The sequence below is a fragment of the Biomphalaria glabrata genome, chromosome 18 (assembly GCF_947242115.1).
Source record: "Biomphalaria glabrata chromosome 18, xgBioGlab47.1, whole genome shotgun sequence".
Taxonomy (NCBI): domain Eukaryota; kingdom Metazoa; phylum Mollusca; class Gastropoda; family Planorbidae; genus Biomphalaria; species Biomphalaria glabrata.
In genome coordinates, this window is record NC_074728.1 from 21,614,042 (window position 1) to 21,638,534 (window position 24,493).

At 35.3% G+C, this 24,493-nt stretch overlaps 2 protein-coding genes across 2 annotated transcripts in view; both read right to left on the bottom strand.

Annotated features, from left to right (window-relative positions):
• The window catches only part of LOC106052720 (uncharacterized), a 60,041-nt gene extending 54,824 nt beyond the window's left edge, over window positions 1-5,217 (bottom strand). Inside the window, exons 1-2 of the mRNA XM_056017308.1 lie at window positions 4,954-5,217; window positions 4,682-4,824 (exon numbers count right to left, since the gene is read on the bottom strand). Coding sequence (XP_055873283.1) covers window positions 4,682-4,824; window positions 4,954-5,038 — 228 coding nt within the window. The 5' untranslated portion in view covers window positions 5,039-5,217. The remainder of the gene's footprint in view (window positions 1-4,681; window positions 4,825-4,953) is intronic.
• A 6,865-nt stretch (window positions 5,218-12,082) lies between these two features.
• The window catches only part of LOC106050160 (uncharacterized), a 61,364-nt gene continuing 48,953 nt past the window's right edge, over window positions 12,083-24,493 (bottom strand). Inside the window, exons 19-22 of the mRNA XM_056017327.1 lie at window positions 15,913-16,008; window positions 15,116-15,188; window positions 13,136-13,705; window positions 12,083-12,784 (exon numbers count right to left, since the gene is read on the bottom strand). Coding sequence (XP_055873302.1) covers window positions 13,204-13,705; window positions 15,116-15,188; window positions 15,913-16,008 — 671 coding nt within the window. The 3' untranslated portion in view covers window positions 12,083-12,784; window positions 13,136-13,203. The remainder of the gene's footprint in view (window positions 12,785-13,135; window positions 13,706-15,115; window positions 15,189-15,912; window positions 16,009-24,493) is intronic.

Consider the following 24,493-nt stretch of genomic DNA (forward strand, 5'->3'; position numbering starts at 1 on the left):
CTCTCCAACAAAAAGCCGATAAATATTCAGATCTGACTTTCAGATTTACTATCAACTAACATAATATCGCTAGATTTAGATCTATATTTGTATGTCAGAAACTATAAAGTAAATTAAGAATTTAAATTTGTGGTTAAAATTCGTCTTACTATTACATTTTTATTAATTGAAAGCGGACTATGCCTTTTTTTTTTAATCGTGAGTAGGATTGACGTTGTCCATATTAAATGACACACAGAAATGACGATGTTGTCAGTTTCTAAGAAGATTTGCATCCGTTTTTAAAAGATTTATTAATTTCATGAGATTTTTATGACTTTTTCGTATATTTCAACAATTTCAGGAGAATTCCATGAACCCTTTGAAAATAAGTTAAAATGGTTTAATTTAATAATTTACACATAGAATTCGCGCGGGGCCTATGATTAAACGTGGCCTACCTTATCTACTTAAGATAAAATTAATAAGTGAGGCAACTCAACGAGGACATAGACGTTTATTTACATAGAGACATGACAAACACAAAGGGCATCTGCCTTGAGTACAGCATCTCCATATTGGCTCTCTCCTTGGGCGGAAATCGTTTGTCTCTTTATGTCAACATCCAACTTGTCTGGTCACTGATAGTGCGCACCTTCTTTCTGCACTATCTTGGATGGCGGTGCGCATGGCAAAGTCATAACATTGCCCCCGTCTTAGCACTTTTCGTCCCGAAAAGAAACACTGCAGCTGAGGTTTGACAGTTCAGGTGGAGGTCGATCAGTGGGAGCCACAGGCGGCAAGGAGCGTGTTCCCCACGAGGCCATCCGCATTGTTTTCCTCCAGTGCCGCTTTCTCTTTCTCCAGTTGACCAGGCTGTTGTTGCGATAATGACGTGACCGTTTGCCACACAAAGATATAGGGTCGAGCACTGTTTTCTTCAGCACAGCCGTTGATCGGACACGCTGTCTCAGCAGACCTTCCCGACAGACGCCTCTCAAGGGAGCCGCAGGTTCGCTTGCAGCCACGTTGCAAGCAAAGTACAATGCACCGCAGTCATCCTCAGACAACATTCTTACGTCCAGAAGATAGGTCTCTTCAGGTTCAAGTGGAAAATGTCTTCCTCTTGACAGCTCAGATATAGAGTGGTTTGATTGACATTCATCTATGCCAATGTCGATGATGATGGTAGAAGTACATATGCCCTGTTGGTGGTTTTCTTGGCATCTAAATTCTATGTGTGATGCGCCGCACGTACAGTTCATGCTAATCTTCTGGATGCAGTTGTCAAGCTTCGAATTTCCCTCGTGAGAACCGACAGATAGGCAGAGGTCTTTAAGGTCCATAGCAACAGGCTTGAACGCAGACCCAACGTTGTCTTGCTCCGTCCGGCTCATTGAGGTACTGGTAACAGGTACAACAGGAACAAACGCTTCAGGCACGTAACAGACTTCAGTTAAGGTACTGGTAACAGGTACAACAGGAACAAACGCTTCAGGCACGTAACAGACTTCAGTTAAGGTACTGGTAACAGGTACAACAGGAACAAACGCTTCAGGCAAGTAACAGTCTTCAGTTACTTCATTTGTCACTTTCAGTTCGATTCGGTACAACTCGTTGAGATCATCACAGCAATCGTCGTCACGTTTCTCGTCTTGAAAGTCACAACCACAAGACTTGCCCACAACACAGACACAGACGGCGCACCAATTCCCAGCGTCTCCGTCACCACTGTTTGTGCAGCCACAGTCTTGACCACGCAACTTCTTTACCAACGAGTCTACAGGCAACTTCTCCTTTACCAACGAGTCTACTCGAGACACCATTTTATCTACCTTTTTCCCTATACTGTTAATTTGTTCACAAATTGCATCAATACCTTCATTTATCTTGCCAATAAGCTCATGAATCTCCGATTTAATTTCAAATAAGTACGGCAAGCTGTAAGCACCTCCTTGGTACCACTAATTATCTCATATCGGTAACGAAGTTCCTTCCTAAGCTCTCTAACCGAGAGTTGGTCTAATCGTTTCAAAGCTGCCATTGTAAATCCTACCTCCTCTCGTTGAGTTGCCTATAATCCCACTTCTGACACCAATTGTAATAACTTAAGTGAGGCAACTCAACGAGGCACATATATCTTTATTTACAAAACATCACAATTTCATAAAACATCATCTTTCTTAGGCACAATCTCTCCATATTGGCTCTCTCCTTGGGCGGAAATCGTTTGTCTCTTTATGTCAACATCCGACTTGTCTGGTCACTGATAGTGCGCACCTTCTTTCTGCACTATCTTGGATGGCGGTGCGCATGGCAAAGTCATAACAATATATAATAAGAATAATGTAAAATCAACGAAATAAGACACAAAAAGTAAATCTATTAATAAATCTAAATAAATCTATTCTAATGAGATGAGACTTTTTAGAAGAGTTATAGGCTGAAAGAAACAAATAAAGATGACGTCACTTGACTTCTAAAAAAATACAATTATCGAGAGTTTATTAAATGTTGGGAAGAAGTAGGTATCTAGGAGCAGTGGCGTAATAGGGGGGTGCGAGGCGAAGGTGCGATCCGCACCGGTCGACACATTTTAAAGGTGGCAACCAAGTTGGAAAAATTATAACTTGGAAGAAGCAGACACATTGGAAAGGATAATAATAAAATATCGAAATATCTTGGAGCAGTGGCTAGGGGGAGTGGATTCGAGGGGTGCGGTCCGCACCGGCCGAAACCATTTTTGGGGTGACAACCAAGTTGGCAAAATCATAACTTGGCAGAAGCAGACACATTGAAAAAGATAATAATAAAATCTCGAGATATATCTCTGAGCAGTGGCGTCAATAGGGGGAGGGGGAGGTAGGGGTGCGGTTTGCACCGGTCGACACCATTTTGGTAGTGACAACCAAGTTGGAAAAATTATAACTTAGTAAAAGCGGACACATGGGAAAAATAAAATTTCTAGTTATATGCCCAAATATGCCTAGACACATCCAGATAGTAGTTTAAGTGTAAATGATACAGCACAAAGTTATACCATTTCTGTCTTAAATTATAACAAAGGAAACATGTTCATATGATGTTAAGTCCGTTTGTAATTTGAATCAAATATTATTGCACAATTTGCAATCAAATTTGAATAAATGTAATAAACATTGGGATTTAGGTAATCAGATCACTGTATTGGTTGAACAAAAAAAAACTAGCAAGCAATAGTGTTTATTGGAACATATTTTAAGAACGCTGATGGGGAGGGGTGACACACTGAGCTACCGCAGTAGGTGCGACACTGTATCGGGAGGTTTCCATGCTGATCTTAGGTGATCACGTAACGATACTCTACTTATTCTAGAAGATTTAGAAGAGTATTATCAAAGACGACGTGTTGCACTGTTTGCTTAAATGTAAAAAATAACGCCAAATTTGTACAATTTCTTTAAACAATTTCTTTAAACAATTTCTTTAAACCATCAAAACAAGACTATGTATTGAATATATTTCTCGTCCATTGGTGAATTTGATGGGGGCCGCCTTTGAGTTTGAGTGATAACACAAACTCTCTTTGTAATCTTGTTTATTTTTAAAGAGATTTGCCTGACATTTAAGAAGATTTTAATAATTTATGGAGATTTTCATTACTTCTTTGTAGATTGTTCAATTTCAGGAGAATTCTAGGAAACTCTTTAATAATAAGTTAAAATGGTTTAATTTAATAATTTACACCTAGACTTGGGGCGGGGCCTATGATAGTGCGTGGCACACTGCGTTTGCATAGGTTGCAGTGGCCTAAGTCCGGCCCTGCTTGGCCCCACACTTTCATGGAGGTCCTCAGAGAAAGTGGGAAGAGGCTTCAGACATTACCAGTGATAGATTTTTGTGGAAGCAGCTTGCCACTCAATGCGCCGAACGACGCGGTAGGATCTAAGTCAGTAGGAATAACACATTAGGTTTTTGAAATAAAACTTTTTAATAGCAGGAAAATGCACTGTAGATACCTCAGAATATGCATATTGTTGGCTTTCCATACCGGAAATAGTGCTTGGCGGCGGGGTTCCGCCTCGCGCTGAGGAGGCTCATATCGCTCCTCCAGACCCTCTTTCTGAAAATAGCGGGAAGTCTACATTTTCCCCCTACTCCAGGCAGAACCTATTCTAGGGTACAATAAAAAACTTCCAAAAGAATGGTCTGAATGTAATAAAAATTACTTATGTACACACACACTCACGCACACATAGACGCATACACAAATACACATATATACATTTTTTGCGGGGGTGGGGGGAGAGATAGATAGATAGATAGATAGATAGATAGATTAGCTTACTTTTTTTGTTCTTTTACTGTTGATGTGACACACAGGCAGACAGACAGACAAATAGATACATAGATAAATAGTTAGTTAGTTAGACAGATAGATGGATAGATAGATGGAGATATATATATATATATATATATATATATATATATATATATATATATATATATATATATATATATAGAGAGAGAGAGAGAGAGAGAGAGAGAGAGAGAGAGAGATACAGACAGACAGACAGACAGACAGATAGATAGATAGATAGATAGATAGATAGATAGATAGATAGATAGATAGATAGATAGATAGATAGATAGATAGATAGATAGATAGATAGATAGATAGATAGATAGATTGATACATAGATAGATACATAGATTAGCTTACTTTATTTTCAAGTTCTGGTTTTACCGTGGATGTCATACACAGACTTATGAATGAGTCTCTCTGTAGGTAGGGCAAGTTCGGAATCGTTATTAAAAATGTGGTACCATTATGACGGATCTGTAGTCCACTATCACCTGTATCACCTTTTGAACGGAACCATGCCAAAAATATATGTATATATGCCTACTATTTATATGTATAGCTTTAGTTTGACAATGATAGGTTTTAGCTTCAATTTAGATTCAAACTCCAGACCTCTGGCTAATACTTACCAAACTTCACAAGAAATAAAAGAGACCACGCGAAGATTAAATAATATATCTCGTTGAGTAATGACCGGCCTAGCTTTGGCAACATTGTCAGAGAATTCTGTATAAGTAGACCAGTAATTTAGGTCTAGATCTACATATATTGAACCAACTTCTAGTCTAAGCCTATTGATAATTCTACAAATGCTATGATCAAAAAGATCTAGATCTATTGTGCTTTTAAAATACAACTAAGATTAGTTTTCAAAGAGTGACTTCCTCTTTAAATGTGCAATTAGAAGATTCTGGGTTCTAGGATATTTGTGTATTCGTAATCAATGTTTGTCTGGCTGTTGCTTGTCTGTTCGTATAGACAGAATGAAAAAGGGATAAATAGAGAGCTTAGCTGGTGTGGAGGGCTTCTAACATATATGAAAGTAGGACAGGTCTAACAGATTGCAGGGCCAAATTTAATAGATGCTTTTGAGGCCCCTTTTCTAAATGTTTTTAACAAAACAACGAGTACTATTAATTACATCATTATATCACCATTTTATAATAATGGAAATGTCTTTGATTCCGAATATAAAGGATAAAATGACGATGCAGACCCTGTTCAGACCTATATATTTTCCCGCATCTCGTGCAGACAAAGCCGCTATTTTCTGGTGGTCTATTTAAGCTTTCTTTCCGTCTTCTGCGCATGTCATCAAAAATGGCTTTTCAATGAATCTCAAATGTGTCTCCCGCACCCTTTGTGAGAGCTCTCTCACAGTCTTTTTCAGAGGCCATCTGCTGCCAGCTAATGTCCTCTATGCCAGTGAGGGCAAAATGGCTCCAGAGTTGATCTTTGTAGCGCTTTCATGGACAACCTCTGTTACTTCATCAAAGCTCGAAAAAAAAACGCCTATGGCATGAGGTCGTCTACCATGCGGGATTCTTCTTCTTCTAGCCAGCTTTATTGCTGCTGAGCTGTGAGCTCTTTTGCAGACTGTGCCAAGGAAAAAAAGTGAGCTGTTTTCTTCAGTTGTTCAGCACTGCCGTACAGGGTGTTGGTTATGTTGGGCTGTAGTGGAAGTAGGGTCTGCCTAAGGTGGATTAGGGAGGGGCATTCAAAGAGGATATGGTTTACGGTTTCAAAGGGGTGGGCGCAATGTCTGCTAAGGGGTAGTTGTGTGGAGTTTATTTTGTTCAGGTGGTAATTTAATAGTGGTGTGTGTTCTGTTCTTAGTTGGAAGATTGTAGATTGTTCTTTGCGGGGAAGGAAGTTAATACTGTCCAGTTTGTTAGGCGTAGACATTTCTCTGTACATGGCTCTGCATGTGTTTCCTGATGCCCATTGGTTGAGCCACTCCTCTTTGTGATTGTTGACTAACATTGACCTTAGGGTGAGGTAGTTAACAGGTCTATCTGGTTGTTCCATAGATGAACCTGCCTTTGATAGCTTATCTGCCTTTTCATTTCCCATGATGCCAATGTGTCCAGGGATCCACTGTAGTGTAATATTGATATTTATATTTGATATCATCTGGTGGATTATCACACTGAGTGTTGTCAACTCTCTTGGGCTGTTTGAGGTGCTGCACCCAGCCTACACTAAATACCATGCGGGATAAGTGTTCGACCCAGCGCAGCTGTCGAATGGTAATTAGTGCTTATATACTGTCCACACCAGCCTCCAGCAGAACATTGTTATTTGTAATGTAGTCTAGCCAGCAAATGCCCATAAAAAAAGCGAAGCCACCTTTAATAGAAGCGTTCGAGGAGCCATAAATACCTTCGGTAGAGCACCCAGGTTTGAGACCCAAACAAAAGTGTATCGAGAACCACTGCTTTATAATTATTCATTTTTTGTAGCCAGGTTAAGAGACCTATTCCGCAATAATCTCAGTCTGAGGCGACCAAAAGCGCCTCTGGCTATTGTAAGACGATTGTCAACCTTAATTATGCAACATGCATTGGAAGCAACTCAAACGCATTAGTCGCCAGTGGGTTGATAAAAGTAACACCAATCGTGCGATACACTAAATATGTTAACCCTTTAAGTCCTACATCATAAAAAAAAGCCATGGCTGATAGTTATATGCTAACTGGGAAACGTGGTCGAGAGGCTAAGTACGCTTGAACTTGGCTTGTCTTAGCTATCTACGAGGTTCGACACCCGACTCGAGCATTGTGTTAATTGGGCGCCTAAAGCACGGAAAAACCTTTTCCCGGATAACCGCTCTTCTAACTTGTCTCACAAATGAGATTGGACCAAAGCGCTCTGAGCATGCTATAAGCATAAAAGAAGCGCTATATAAAAGCTCTAATTTATTATTATTATTTTATTTTGAAAAACTTTTACAACCTGAATTTAATCTCTTTGTTAATGTTCATTTTTTAATATGTTGTTCATATATAGTAGGTAACTATAATCAACGTAACAGGGTTTGTTGGACTAGTCCATTTCGTTTCTTTGATTAAAAAGTATTGGGCCGAAAGTCGCTTTTTTCAGTATATATCTTTGTATTTTTCAGTTCTCTTTTTAAATTAAACTGACATTATTATGCTATAATTTTAAGTGTACCTGATAGAGAAAAAAATGCTGCACAAAAATACGGGTAGTTGGGATATAACCCGATAGAGGCTATAAAAAGAAAAGACCTGAAACTAGCGCGTGAAACTACACATTTACAGTACTTTATTTGATGAGTATTTTACCCAAGATTTGTGTTTTTAGGACTAGCTTATTTCATGTACCCGGAATTTTCCGATACACAATTTCATACACAAAATAATTGTTGAAAAAAATTGTAGTGATTTTAAACTTTAAATGATTACTTAAAAAGGTGTTACTCTAATCAATTTTGAATATTATTTTGTTATGAATGTCACTGTTTATTTTGTGTCTGTTCTAGTTTCTTAAATTTTTCTTGAGTAAAGGGGTCGTTTTTCTCCTAATGTGTATACCTGATTTCTATATATATATAGGTGTGTGGCTGAAATAGATATGAATACTTAACTTTTATACTGCTCATAAATGCTGTATAATAAAGTACACAAAATTGCAAGTCACAAATTTTCGTTTCATAAAACTCTTTAATCGGCAAGTCTATATTTATTTATGTCTATGGTCTAGACCTAGATTTAGTAGGCCTATTATTATATAAAAAAAAAAATCAGTCATTATAGACATCATTCGCAATTTTATTATTAGGTCTAGGCATTGAAAAGTAAATCTATTAATAAACTATAATAGGTCTAAGTACTAACTTATTAAATAAGTCATTATAAGTAGAAGTATTTTAATGAATATTGTATACATCTAGATTGACTAGATTATAGATAGATCTATAGATAGATCTCTAGTTTAGTAGATTAAGTATAGAGTAGGCCCTATAGTAAACGTATGTCTTATGTCTATATCTAATAATTAAAAAACTTTAGTCTTTATTAATATTGTTACAAATGACAGTGATAGGTAGAGGTCAACGTATGACCCCGCGAGATAACACAGCAGCGGGTTTTCTCTGGAATGTACGTGTATCAACAAAGACAGGATGTGACGTGTCCTTACGTGCTATTCCAGAAGGTAGGCCTACTAGCAATGCCCAGTGACAGATAGAGGTCACAACTTGTGACCCCGGCAAGATGACACTGCAGCCGATGTTTTCTGGAATCTACATGTATAAACAAAGACAGGATGTGACGTTTCCTCACGTGTTATTCCAGAGGATACTAGCCGTATTTGTGCAACTTTGGACAAGCGATTAGGGACTCTATATAAGCCAGAGAGTTAATGTGAAAGTCAGTCGTATGGAGTCGTGAGTGAGCCGTTACAGTCGATACAGACTATGTAAGACATGTGCGGCTCTGTGGAAGAGAAATGTGTACGACTCGATGCAAGTTAACTAGGGTAGAGTTAACTGGAGTGGACTACTGTCGTTAAAGTCTATACAGTCTATACAGCGAACTACAGTGGACTTGAGCCGTTACAGTCGATACAGTCGATGTAAGACGTGTGCGGCTCTGATTCGGTAGACTTGAGTACGACTTGGTTCAGCTTTGGGAGACCTGGAGCGACACTGGGAAGTGTGTCGTTGGTCTGTTCTGTGGAATACGGCTCGAGGAAAGTTGAGAAGAGATGAATTGCAACGAAGTGAAGAGATGAATTGCAACGAAGTATAGCTAACTGTAAACTGACAGATATTGTACAGTCTTCTACGCTACATGTTACAGTAACGAATTGTTAGAGTTAATAGTCATTAAAGTTATATGAAACTGAAAGTTTAGTCGTCAAGTTCTTTGCTGTGTTTTTATTTGTGTGCCAACTAATACATCTAGCCAGAAAATTCAGGAATACGTAACAATATCTAGACTTTTTTCTAATAAAAACTGACTATAGGCATAGCATAGGCTAGACTCGGTAATCTAGTCTCAAGATAGAATCTATACTATTACTAGATCTATTCGATTTTTATATATAGATCTAGACTAGAATTAGATTATAGATCTAAATATACTAATGGAGAGATGATATGAGGTGTTAGCTAATAGCGTTGCACAAGAAACAAACCTGGGTTTTTCTAAACTCTAATACTTGGTATGTAATAGTAAAACAGCACCTACCTAAATAAATCGTAACTAGCAATCAAAAACCTATATTTATTGTAGTATATATAGGTCTGTGGTTGTATTCGTAACTTCTTCTATAGAGAAATGACTTTTGTAATTCGCGTCTGACACATATAATTTTTATGTTCAGCAACAAACCCTATTACTGTTTATATAAAGTAGATGACTATAATCAGAGTAATTAACAACCACTAGAGCTAACCCAACTTGTATTGGAAGTATAATTGAATCTATGCATTGACGCAGTAAGATAATGATAGTCCAAATCAATTTTTAAATTGAATTTCATTTAAAAAAAAAAAAGATTTTATTTTAGATAAAATAGATATATAGTCAATAGTTGACATATATATATAATTTGATCTATTTTATCTTATCTTATATAATACGGACGTTACTTCAAAAAAGTAGATGATTACGTCCTACGCGTCATGCATTCAGTCATGCATATTAACCAATGACTTATATTCTGCCAAATCACTGGTTTTCCTGGCTAGCTCAGGCAACCCGTTCCATGCTCTAATAGCACTAGGGAAGAAGGAGTATTTGTACAAATTTGTCCTAGCATATGGGATGAGGAATGTACCTTTGTCTTTGTGTCTTTCTGAGTATTTTATTAAATTTTGTTTTTGTATTTGAAGATTTAATCTAGATCTATATATCATATGTAGAATTTTCTCTATTTTATATCCAGATCTATACGGTAAATAAATAAAGGCGCCCTAAAACTAAAAAAAAAATCAAGATCCAGATTTAGATTCATCTCGAATAAGATAAGATGTCATATACGTATCTATATTGTTAATATAGTCGTACATGTGAATGAACATGGATCAGGGGCGGACCGGGTGCCAAAATCGGCCCAGGCATTTCTATGAAATTGGCCCCAGAAATACATGCTATCTGATGGGGATCAAATTATACACATTCTCAAAATCATGATGCTAAGTTTGATAGAGTGAAGGCTGGGTTTACGTCCTGTAATGCACATCTACTAGTACGTAGCCTGCATGGTTAGCTGATGAATAATTCCATTCATGATTTTTTAAAAAGTATTTGGTATCACTAAATAACACTTGAAATGGGATTTTTTTATATCGTGAAAAACAAAAAAAATGCTACCATATTGGCCTTTATATTCACATACAATAGCTCTTTAAGATCCCCCATCAGCGTACTATTCCATTGTGTACAAATACATAACTCACAGCACATCCAAAGTAAGGTTGTATAGAGTAAAAAGGTGAATATTCTCAAGAGATTTAAGTCAAGTCGGTATTGAAATTGAAAGTCTACGTAAATGTTTAGTTTGGAGAAGTTTAATAAAGAAGATAGAAAGTACACAAATGTTTTTTCAGTGTGTTGTCATGTTATTTATACATTTCTCCGACAAGATGATTCTGTTTGTGCCCGTGTTAATATAAGAAAAAAATACAGAATATATAGAAGGGAAATAATAGTAGTACATTATATATAAATATTAGGCACTAAAGAATTTGGCCATCACACCGGACTCATGTGTTTAGTCTTTAGTATTAAAAGTAAGTGAACTAAAAAAGGTCGACACCTTTTTAATTAACAATCCCAATTGAAAATTCAACTATGCCGAGATTAAACTTAGTGATGCAAACAACACGGAAGATTATGAAGTGTTAAATAACATGTTTAATAAATGTTTACAAGAAAGACATCATGCAATAGTTCTGGTATTTACAAGTCTGTAATTGATAGCAAGTTGAAAATATGGATTGGAATATGTTCAAGTAACACATCAATTCAGCCTAGGACAATGACCAGAGAATAAATGGCCTGTTTTTTTTTTGTGTTAAGTGATATATTTTCTTTATTATGACTTAGTCTAGGACTTTTCTTTTCCTAAGATTAATTTATTTTCCTAAGATTATTTCTTTTCCTAAGATTAATTTCTTTTCCTAAGATTATTTCTTTCCTAAGTTTAATTTATTTTCCTAAGATTTATTATTTTCCTAAGATTATTTCTTTTCCTAAGATTAATTTCTTTTCCTAAGATTATTTCTTTCCTAAGTTTAATTTATTTTCCTAAGATTTATTATTTTCCTAAGATTATTTCTTTTCCTGAGATTAATTTCTATTCCTAAGATTGTTTCTTTTCTTAAGATTAATTTCTTTTCCTAAGATTATTTCTTTTCCTGAGATTAATTTTTTTTTCCTAAGATTATTTCTTTTCCTAAGATTATTTCTATTCCTAAGATTAATTTCTTTTCCCAAGATTATTTCTTTTCCTGAGATTAATTTCTATTCCTAAGATTGTTTCTATTCTTAAGATTAATTTCTTTTCCTAAGATTATTTCTTTTCCTAAGATTAATTTCTTTTCCTGAGATAATTTTTAAAAAATGTAAGGTTTACGTTAACCTTTTATTTTTTATCTTTTCTCCATCTCTCCCTCTCTTTCTCTCTCATTATCTATTTCTTTCTTCTTTCACTATTTCTTCCACTTTCTCATTTGTCGTTGGTCAATATAGTCCGATATTTTTCCACTTTTTTCCTGACCCCTAGCCACTTTCATCTCTCTATTTCTTAAGCCTTATATTTATCACCATTTATTATTTGTTTATTCCCCCGTCTCTCTCAGGTTTTCATTTCCCACTTTCTTAAAATTTTCTCTTTTTTTTTTCTCTACACTCTCTCTGTCTTTCTCTCTTGCACTTTGTGTGTTTCCTCTCTATAGTGTTGCTTTAAAGACCGCATCACAAACGAACAGATTAGAGACAAGTGTTACTACAGCGATTGGACCCCATGATGACCTGCTAACTATAATTAAAAAAAAAAAAAAAAGCAGGATCTTCAGGGAACAGTACCAGGGAAAAAAGGAGAAGAGGCAGACAGAGAAAGTGATGGGAAGACAACATTAAAGAATGAAAGGGCCTGATATTGAAAAAAGTTACATCCAAGGATAAAGACAGGAATGGAGAAACATGGTAAAAAAATCTTGCGTGGTGCCCCAATGATCCAACAGACTAAGGCATAGCTGAAGGTGTGATTGTTTCTTTTCTTTCTCTCTACTAAATGACTCGCTGTGCAACTATTTCTTCTCTAAGACTTCAGTCGTCAGCAGCCCAACAAAACTGTAATTACTGTTATATTTGTGTCACCATTGAACGTGCAATCTCTCACAAGGTTTCTATGGAGATCTTCCAGTTTATTGCCCATAGTCCTTTTGTGCCTAGTAACTACACTTTCAGCTATCACAAGATTGCCCTGGAAAAAAAAAAAGGCAAAAAAAAGGTCTTATTAATATTGCTTTTAGTCCAATCTAACAATAAACAAAGATTGAAATAATTCATTATGAAGCCATTCGAGTCCATTTCCATAAACATTTTTTAATTAAAAACTTTTTATGATAAAATAACACAAATAGACTTAGAATGTACTACCTAATTTGATATCTATAATAATGTGTACTATTTTGGCGCCTATCTGCATATGTGGCACGCATTGAGAATGGCGCTGGGGCATCGTGCACTTCTTCCCCCCCCCCCATCACTACGCCTCTGATCCTTGGGGCTCATCTTACAAGGTTGTTTCATATTTTTAGGGTTTTGTACTTACCTTGCTTGAGATCTGAACTAATGTTGAATGGGTTCAATTTTGTTGGGGTTGAGTTAGTTGCGTTCCGTTTAGTTGGGTTCGGGTTGATTTGGTTCCGTTTTGCTGGATTTGCGTTGATTGGGTTCCGTTTTGCTGGATTTGCGTTGGTTGGGTTCGGGTTGGTTTGGTTCCGTTTTGCTGGATTTGCGTTGGTTGGGTTCAGGTTGGTTTGGTTCTGTTTTGCTGGATTTGCGTTGGTTGGGTTCAGGTTGGTTTGGTTCCGTTTTGCTGGATTTGCGTTGGTTGGGTTCCGTTTTGCTGGATTTGCGTTGGTTGGGTTCGGGTTGGTTTGGTTCCGTTTTGCTGGATTTGCGTTGGTTGGGTTCCGTTTTGCTGGATTTGCGTTGTGTGGGTTTGGCTTTATTGGATTCGGTTTCGATTGGTTGAATTGGGTCAATTTCGGTTGAGCTGGGCTTTTTTGGGCTGTGCTTGCTTAAACCAGTCAAAGTCGAAGTTGTCCCAGATGTTGTACTAGAGAACTTTGCGTAAGCGGACTGTTCGTCCACTATCAATGATTGTTTGTGCCTTGTTCTGTTTCAAAACAAAATGCATTGGCATACCTTTAATGGACTAATATATACATAATACATTCACATACAATCCAGGCTCACATAGGTCTCACCAGCCACGTGAGGAAGCACAAAACCCCAGTGCAAAGCCCAAAGCCACCTGAATGACAAAAGTGGTCATCATCGAACCACTATGGACGAACTATATACAAATATACCAAATATACTCTTAGCGAGTTAGCTTGTTACTTACTGAGCTGATTAGTGATCTATTTACATACTAAATTAACAAACTATATGTCTATTACTTTTGTTGTTAAGCTATTAAGTTACTTAATTTGTTTGATAGTCCATAATTGCTATAAACAGCTAGTTAGCTTCTTAGCTAAGAGAGCTAAAATTAAACATTTTGTTTATATGTTAGTTACTTGTTAGTCAGTCTGTTAGTCGGTCAGTTAGTTATTCAAATAGTCAGTCAGTACGTAGTTATTTATTTAGTTAGATAGTAAGTAGTTAGTTTGTTGCTTAGTAAAGAAAGTAAAGTTTCCTCTTTTTTTTTCCCATGCCATCTATAGGGCAGCTGATGTTAAGGTCATCTGCTTCTTTGGCCAACGGTTAAATTTATAGAGAGCAGGTTGTCATATGGCCAGTACGATGACCAACCGCCTTTACTTTCTCAAAGTAAAGCCAGATGCCCATTAGATTTGGGTGGACTCATGGGCGCCCTATAAAATCCAAAAAATTCAAAATCCCAGTCTTCGACGAGATTCGAACCCAGGACCCCAGGTTCAATAGCCAGGCGCTTAACCATTCAACCACCGCGCCCCCAACTACTTACTTACTTGCTTAAGCACAAGGTTACTTATTTAATGTTTTTTTTATAAACTAGTTAGCTAGAAAATTACAAAGCAATGCAGATTAAGACATCCTGAGATAATTGCTTGCTCAAGATCCGCAGTATATTAAAAAAAAAAAATCAGAGAACGCCCCTACTTTTGCTTGATTATGTCCGCCGTTTGGAAGATGAACGAACCCATAAGGCCATCCACTACCCTCGTCATGCGACTGGCACACGAGGAACTAGTCGATAGCACTTTTGAAAAGTTTATGATATGAAACGTGACCTCAAGGGCGTGGACACCGATATTGACTACAAGGTAGACATTAGCCCTGGGGCGCACAATGTGGCGAAGGCGAGAGGGGGGGGGGAAAGGAAAACGGCCCTGGCCAGGCACTTATCAACATGCTTCCGAAACGATGTGTCATTTGAATATATAAGCGTGATGAACAGTGGCAGTGAACATGTGACTACTAAATTATAATTTTGCATTTGTAACAAATGGTTAGGTGATTTTACAATGAAACTATGATATCCGGTATAGAATATTACTATTATTTTATTTCTTAAGTTATGTATAAAAATGATACTTACAAGGCGTGAAGCATTGTGTATAAAGGAAGTATTAGAAATATAACCATCAGAATATACAAGGGACTAAAAGAGGCTGAAAAGAAAAAGATAGTAGCACAACAGTTATCGGCCTTTCTCCATCACACTAGTCGGAGCTGTAATAAAAATCATTCTAAAGACCAATTTTAATTATATGACACTCAGATGGTGGACAAATATTTAGTTAAATCTAAATGAAGAACTATATGATCAGGGCCGGCCCTAACAACTGCGGGGCCCTATGCGAAGTGGAATGCGCGGGGCCCAGTCTAGGTAAGGATAATAAGTGAAAATTAAGATTTTGTATTAGAAAATAAATCCGTCTTTGCATTACATCTTATTAAATTAAAACTGACAATAACATTTTTTTTTCAACATGCTTATTATTGGCGCTTACCACATTGAATGACACCTTTAGTTGACAATGTTGTCTATTTTTAAGATTTTTTATTTTTCAGGTGATTTTAATAATTTCGACTCGAGCAAAGTTGTGTGTACTGAGCGCCCAAATGCAGCATGGGAAACCCTCTCCCTGATACCCCCTTCCCCCACTGGTCCACAAATGAGATTGATCCAAAGCGCTCTGAGCATGCTATAAACATGAAAGTAGCGCTATATAAAAGCTATAATTTAATTTTATTAGTTCCCTATTTAATTATTCCAAAGAATACTATATTTTATTTATAGAACAAACCACCTAACAAAAGCGTTGGAAAATGACCTAATTAGCTAATCTGATAAGACACAGCTATATAAACAGTAGGTTCTATTGGTTTTACCTAAACAGGTTCCGAACGTTCGCTCTCCACAATCCGCCCCACACTTCTCCATACAGCTGAACTTGCAATTCTCACCATACTCATTCCAACCACATGCTGATATAATAATAGATATAATAATTGAGTTAATGAGATAAATGATCCGTTAAATAAAACTAATATTTTACTTAGACTTAGACTAGTCTAAGACTAGTCTTAGTCTAGACCAGTGGTCTTCAACGGGGGCGCTATCACCCCTTAGGGGGCGTTTTCAAGATTGCCCAAAGTGCGGTAGGGGGACGGTGGGCACAAAAGGGGGCGGTAAGGGAGGCGGGGCTGGACATGAAGGCGGAAAGAAGAAACTAAAAGGGCACTGAAACAAAACAAATTTAAAAATTCTTCAAAATTAAAGCTGGCAAACAAATTATAGTTAGATTGCTTCTAATTTAAGAATAGAAACAGTGTTAGAAATTAAGTTCGGGAATCCCATTTTCTATTTTAAATTCTTTTTTTTTTTATGTAAACGCAGTGTCTTTCGATTTTAAGATTTAATAAACAATGATTATAGTTTATTTTACCTACATATGTTAATATGTAGATATGTACATGTGAATTGAAACAAACGTCAAAGCTAACATTCAAATAGAATAATTTAACCTTTTTTTAAACAAAAAAACATTGACAAAGTGTTGTTACAAAAGCTCGCTGGTATGTAAAGGTATAGTGCTAAGGGTTTTAGTGAATTACCACGAGATAAAAAGTATGTTCTACTTTGAATGACGGCATTTCAGATCAGGTTATGAAACCAAGTCGGCTTCAGGAACATATAGCAATATCTAAAAATAATTTTTAGATATTCATGAACAATTATACAAATCTACAATTAAAACAATATTAAAAACAAACAAGATTACAAAGAGAGTTTGTGTTACACAAACTCAGAGGCGGCCCCCGTCGAAGTCGGATCCCTGTCGGATCTGCATATTCGCAAATAATATTCAAGAGGTGATTTAATTTTGATGTAAAATGTTTTACACGTTTCGGATGTTCCTTCAGAGTTGAAGATAATTACTTCCTAGTCCAAACCTCCCGCAGGACGACGGGGGATGGGAGCGGGCAGGGTTTGAACCCTGGGCCATCCATAAATCTGAACGACAGTCCAGCGCGCAAACCGCACGACCAGGCAGCCATCCGATGGTCAAAAGTAATAATGTTTCAAAGATTCATTTGCCGTAAATTTAAATTTAATAAAAAAATAGTAGATTAGTTTTAGTATATTAAAATATTACAATATTGATCAAAACGTTTGGAAATGAAAATCTACACTTTTTTTTTTACACTTTAAGTTTAGAAATTGAAATTCTACATCTTAATCTAGTCTATTTTAGTCTAAACTAGATCTAGAAATTCTAGATCTAGACTCTAAAATTATTTTAATTAGAATATAAATCCAGATCTAGATATACTGTAATAAAAATCTAGATCTAGTTTAAAAAATCTAGATTAGATCTAAATCAAGATATCATTCCTTTTTTAAACGCGAGTCACATAACGAGGCTTAATAAACATTACTATACCGAGTTCTTTTTTCATTTCATTTGAAGAATTAATTCCATATAACGTCAGAGGGAAAAAAAACACTACGTCACACGGCCTAGCTAGACTAAAAATCGCCTTCATCTATAAGAGCCATTTATCGAGTGTTCATAGACTTTGGTGCACCGAGTGCGTTCTTTAAGCATTTCTTTTAAAGAATTCATTCCATATGACGTCAAAGGAAAAAAAACACTACGTCACACGGCCTAGCTAGAATAAAAATCGCCTTCATCATTACGAGCCTTTTATCGAGTGTTCATAGACATTGGTGCACCGAGTGCGTTCTTTTAGCATTTCATTTAAAGAATTCATTCCATATGACGTCAAAGGAAAAAAAAACACTACGTCACAAGGCCTAGCTAGACTAAAAATCACCTTTATCAACACGAGCCATTTCTCGAGTGTTCATAGACATTGGTGCACCGAGTGCGTTCTTTTAGCATTTCATTTAAAGAATTCATTCCATGTGACGTCAAAGGAAAAAAAAAACACTACGTCACACGGCTTAGTTAGACTAAAATATGTTTTCATTAATACAAGCAATTTTTTCGAGGGTTAATAGACATTGGTGCACCGAGTGCGTTCTTTTAACATTACATTTAAAGAGTCCATTCATATGACGTCAAAGAAAAAAAATTCCATTACCTCACAATAGGCTAGTACCGGTACCATAAAAAAAAAATGTCTTTATTTACACGAGATATTTAACGAGGGTTCATAGACATTGGTGCACTGAGTTCTAATAGATATTATTTAAAAAGGATCAAAGCCACATTGTTTTTGCGTTTTGTCTGTCAGTCGGTCTGTCCGTTATCTTGATATAAAAAAAACAACTAAAAGTTATTAAAAATTGATTAACCTTTATTTTATGTTTCAAAACATCGCAATAATTTTTAGGTATGAACACAATTGAAAAGTTTATATAATAGATTGTTCCGGATGTTTGTATAAATAGTAAAAGAAAAAGAGAATTTCAGATAAATGTAATACCGTTAATTAATTTTTTTGGATTGTCTCGTATAAAAATTAGATGTACTACAGCCACGTGGAGAGATTTTCATACCTTACTTTGGTGTTTGGATTCTGTTTTCCTTAAAAATCGGAACATAATATTAACGATAATTAGATTTTTTAATGTTTTAGGTAGAAAGTTAAATGTACTGTAAGAGAGTAGTGAGTTAAAATATTTTTCATAAAAATCCGTAAAAACATTATTTCGTAAATGAGAAGATTATTTGTTTATTAATTAGAAGAGGGAGTTCAAACAATTATTTGGCGTTAGTAGATTTTTAAATAAATTCGGAAATTTCTGGCGACGATTTGTAAAAAACAAAATCCGGAACTTTCTTTATCGATTACAAAACTTCTATGTTATGTTTTACAAGAAAATTAAATGTCTAAAAAGTAATTTTCAGTAATCAATTCTAGTAAATTACTTTTTTTAAAAGCCTTATGCGATTTCAAACAATCATTAGGCATAATTCATGTTTTATAAAACAATATCCGGAACATTTTTACACTTAATGAAATATAAGTCAGTATAGAGATTATGATTTAGCATTAATATGCTATTTACATAAAAAACGGAACAACATATTATTGATAATGTGTTTTTGCAACGTTTAAGCATGGAAATTGAATGTAATATAAGTTAGAAGAGCAAACAAACATTTGTTGGCGTTGATTAGTTTTGCACAAAAAAATCCGGAACAATCAATTTTAGATACTTAAAACTATTTAGATGTTATGGGAGGAACATTAAAGGGTAAATCAGATTTTCAATAGCTTTTAGAGTTCTAGTTTTTTAAATCTAATCGTGACGGACAGACCGACCAACAGACAAAACGCACAAAAATAAGCTTCTTTTATTCGGATGGGGGCACTAAACAAAAAATAAATAAAATCTGATTTTTAAAAAAAGTTTAAGGAATTGGTTTAGCACCTGATCATGTTGCGACGTTACGCTACTGCACGAAAATCGCTGCATAAAAAGTCCATTAAAAAAAATGTGCGTGATATTTACATACAAAGTGCATTATTAGCCTTTATAAACAAACAGAAATGTTTTCTTTTAATTTTAGCAGCTAGTTGACCAGAAAAAACGTCTTTAACTATTATTTGTATTTGTTGTAAACATTTCCTGTACATTTTAAAAATATATTTGACTTAGTGATACTGAAAATACACAAAAATTGTCCATCTTTGTTAGCATATTGTAACATTGCCTCCCTTACATTTACGTAATTGTTTTAGAATTGGTGTATTTTTATGAAAAAATCGCTTGCATAATTAATTTTATAAATTAAACGGTTTGCTTTTAGAAAACCAAAAGTAGCCGTTGCACCTAAACTTTTCAAGCCGGATTTAATGATGAAATAATATTTTTCATATCTCTTCTAGTTTTCGAGATCTGAGTGTGACAGACGGACAGACGGACAGACGGACAGACGGACATTTTGCACAAACCTAATAGCGGCTTTTTCCCCTTACGGGGGCCGCTAAAAAACGACAAAGCAAGATATGTTTTAGTGGCCTCTTGAAAAATGCATAGCTTTTTTTAAAAGTCTTATGATATTGTTTGAAAATTGATTTAAACTAAAATTATTATTTTTTAAACATATGTTACACAAAAAGACTTTTTTTTCCTTTAGTGGTGAAATATTATTTCAAAATTGTCTAGTTATGTAGCTTATGACAACATATAGGGAACCATCAGTGGTTGGAAGCTTCAATGACTTCATAAGTAATATAGAATAAAGAACACATCTATTCACTATTCACCTAGTAAGTTATGATACACAAGAAAAGTTTAGCCCACAATTTCATTTCTATTTGAATCTAATTATCTTCTTCTTCTTCTAGCCAGCTTTATTGCTGCTGAGCTGTGAGCTCTTTTGCAGACTGTGCCAAGGAAAAAAAGTGTGCTGTTTTCTTCAGTTGTTCAGCACTGCTGTACAGGGTGTTGGTTATGTTGGGCTCTAGTGGAAGTAGGGTCTGCCTAAGGTGGATTAGGTGGATTCAAAGAGGATATGGTTTACAGTTTCATAAGGATGGGTGCAGTGTTTACAAGGGGGAGAAAGGGGAGGGGGGAGTTGTGTGGAATTTATTTTGTTCAGATGGTAATTTAACTCATTGACTGCGGTGTTGCTTTTTTTCCAAAAAATGCTACTTTGAAAAAAAAAAAAAAATGTTTGAAAAAAGGCTAAAATAAAAATGTATTATATTAAGTACCAATGATGCTATATATAGTAACATATTAGGTATCAAAATAAAGGTAAATGAATGGCGAATGTGAAAATGTAAACATCTTTTTATTTCAATATAAGATACAAATTATAATCTAAATAATATGACCCTCAGAAAAATAAATAGATGCCAGCTTTAGAACTTTTGAGACCTAAATATAGATTTTGTTCTTTGCATTACTGTTGAAACAGCATATTTAGATTATTTACAGCATTTTCAAAAAGGAATGTGATAAAACAGTCAATAAAAGATGATGAATCATTGATTATATTATTATTTTTACCTGGCTTTTTAGTCAGAAAAAAGTGAAAATTATTGCGCTTTTCATTACTACAAATAACAATAGATACCAGTACTAAATCTATCAACCAAATGCACTCAAATATTATGTACATTTGAATCAATGGGATATAGATCTAGATTTGTCTTCTTTTTTTTTGCCTAGAACATCTTTCATTCTAATACTAGACCAGTGCAAGACATAGGCTAGTGAGAGATCAAAGCCTAAATCCTAATTCATTTTACCTAAGATTTAGACATCTAATAGATCATTATTACTGTTCATTTGTGATAAATAATGGATCTAGAATAGTTTCATATTTTACTTTTATATAGTAGTAAACCTTTCGGAGTGCAACTTGAAACAGTATAGTGATGGGGATGATTTTTACCAAAAAACAATACTAAAAAAATTGCTAGAAAATATACCAAGAAAAGGCCCAGCATGGTGGATTAATATTGGATTTAGATCTGTCATTTCTGTTGTTTTCATTTATCTTAGGCTTAAATCTATAGGAATCTACCCAGGTGTAAAGATAAAAGCATAGATAGATCTAGTCAACCTTGATCTACATTCAAGACCTAGCCATAGCCTAAGGCTAAGCATTTAATAAGGCAATACTAGATCTAAATCTAAATCCTAATAATATCCAAGAAGTATAAATAAAACAATAATAAAGCTTCTTCAGTAGTAAACATTGTGGGTGTGTCTTTGACAAGCATAGGCCATAGCCATGATGTTGTAGACTTTTACAGATAAACAATACTAAAAAAAAGAAAATGGGCAAAAAATGCCCTAAGTCTAGGCTAAGTGGATGCAAAAAATGCCCACAGTGGATGATTATTTGATGTAGATCTAGATCTACAATTTCCTTTCTTTTTATTTATCATAAGTGACATAAGCTTAGTCTTTAGATCTAGAGAAATATCTAGAGTCCAAGTCTAGGTACAGAGTATAGTACTATAGTCTATAGTGTTAAAAGCTTAGATCTAGTCAATCTCGATTTACACACTGAGACTACTCTCTACAGACTACACCTAGTCTACTGACAATAATAGATTTAGATCTAGATCCTAATAATATTATTAATATAGAATATAGATCTAGTTCTAGATACATTTTTACAAATCTAAATATGGCTTATATGCTATTGCTAAATTTAGACCTACCTGGATCTAATCATGTCTAATATGTTACTGTAACTGTTAGTGTATCAGTGTATGTATTATTGTATATAAATATTGTATATATTATAATATATCATATCATAATATCATATGATAATAAAAAATAATTATAGATTCTAGATCTAGATCTAGTAAAAATATGAAGTATATCTACTATATGAATTTATGAATATGTGAATAATGATGTGATAAATGTGATATCAAATTCGTCATTATTACTAGATCTATTTATTTGTGATAAATTTTAGAATAATTATAAAGTTTCTTCAGTAGTAAACATTGTGGGTGTGTCTTGGACTAGCGTAGTTATTGCGATATTTTTTTACATTGTAAGAAAAGTAATAAATAAATGTCTAAATACAGCCAAATGCTTCTATTTCTATGTAACTATGTAAACAAAGGATGAAGAACTCTTTTATAAAGTAAAAATAGTTCGACTGTTGTTAGTTAAAAATTTTAATTAAAAAATGCAACGAAACAAAGATAGGGCAAGAACGTCTATGGGATAGACGTTCCGTGCGTTTAGGGTCAGACAGACCGTCTATGGGATAGACGCTCCGCACTCATTGAGTTTTAATAGAGATGTGTGTCCTGTTCTTAGTTGGAAAATTGTAGATTGCTCTTTGCCTAGAAGGAAGTTAATACTGTCCAGTTTGTTAGGCATGGTCATTTCTTTGTACATGGCTCTGCCTGTGTATCCTGTTGCCCTTTGGTTAAGCAACTCGTCTTTGTGATTGTTGACTAACATAGACCTTAGGGTGAGTTAGTTAACAGGTCTATCTGGTTGTTACAAGAAACACTACTGCCCAAGAAAAAAAATAAATATCACAGGCTACACACAGTACAGATGCCTTAGCACCAAATGTCAGGGAATTATGAACCGCATAAGAATCGACACTCACTACAGATCTCAACATGCAAAAAATACTTCTTTGGAGAGGAGGAACTAAGTAGCCTACGCCATCAAAAACTTCTATTGCTTACCATCTTCAACATCAGAAATAGTCCTACAACTACCACACTACACAAGAATCTAATTATAAAATTGAAAATAAAATACAAACCCATGCCGCACATAATCTCATATTACAACAGTTTTGTGAAACAAATGATGAAAATGATGTTAGACTCTCGTTGTAAACTGAAGTACGCTGGATTTCGAAAGGGGTTTGTTATTGCTCGTTTCGTTAAGCTCTTAAATACAATTTTGATTTTTTGTTTGAGAAAGAGGAATATTCAACGGTTGGCGATGACTAAAAGCAGGCTAATAAAAATGTTTTACATGGTAGGCATCTAACACAAACGAATGAAGCGAACCTCCGACTGCAAGGAAAAAGAGTGACTTTCATTGATTATATCATTTTATATTTTATCGAGATATGAAATATATTTTAAAGAGTTTTACAATCTCACATAACTTGTTTGTTGACAAATTAATTACTGCATAAGGACACCGATATCTATGCAATTTACATAACAATGCCCAATGAAGAAATTACAATTCGCTTCTAAAATTTAAAAAAAAAAATATAAATGACAATTATTAAACATATTTTACTGATGTTCAAAGTGATTTGCAGAACAAAATAGATTTACAAAATTATGTCTTCGGTAAAAAAAGAATGTAAACACAGTGGCGTAGCTAGGGTGGGTGGAGGAGGGGGGAGAATTTGATAATTTGACAGCATAAAAATTAATAAAAAGATGACATTTTGTTCAAATTGCCTTCTCACGCTTCTTTATAAGTGTTTTTTTTTTTAAGGGGGGCGCTGGCCATTTTTTTTAAAGAAAAAATACGAAAAGGGGGCGGTAGGCCAAAAAAGGTTGAAGACCACTGGTCAAGACTAAGGCGCATTGGGCGCAAGCTGTCTCCATAAAGTCCTGTCATTGGCAATATCTGAAGCCTCCTCCCACCAGGTGTCCACAGTTATAAGGTCCTCCATGAAGGTGTGTCGCAGTAATACGAGGTCGTCCTTGTTTGCGCTTTCGTCGTATTAACCACCATGTCATCGCAACTCTTGGTATGCGTAGTTCATTTTCTCAGAGAACATGTCTCGCAAACCTCATGCGACGCTCACTAAGTGTTCGACTCCCTGTTCGGCATAGGATTTCCTTGTTTGAGACCCGATCTGTCTAACTGACTCCCAAAAAATCCGTCTCATCCATTTTTGTTGAGCCACATTTAGTCTTTTCTCAATTTTGACAGATGACTTCCATGTCTCACATGCATACGTTGCAGTTGTAATGACGATCGTGTTGAGAAAGTGTATTTTTGTCTCGAGCCCAATGGCTT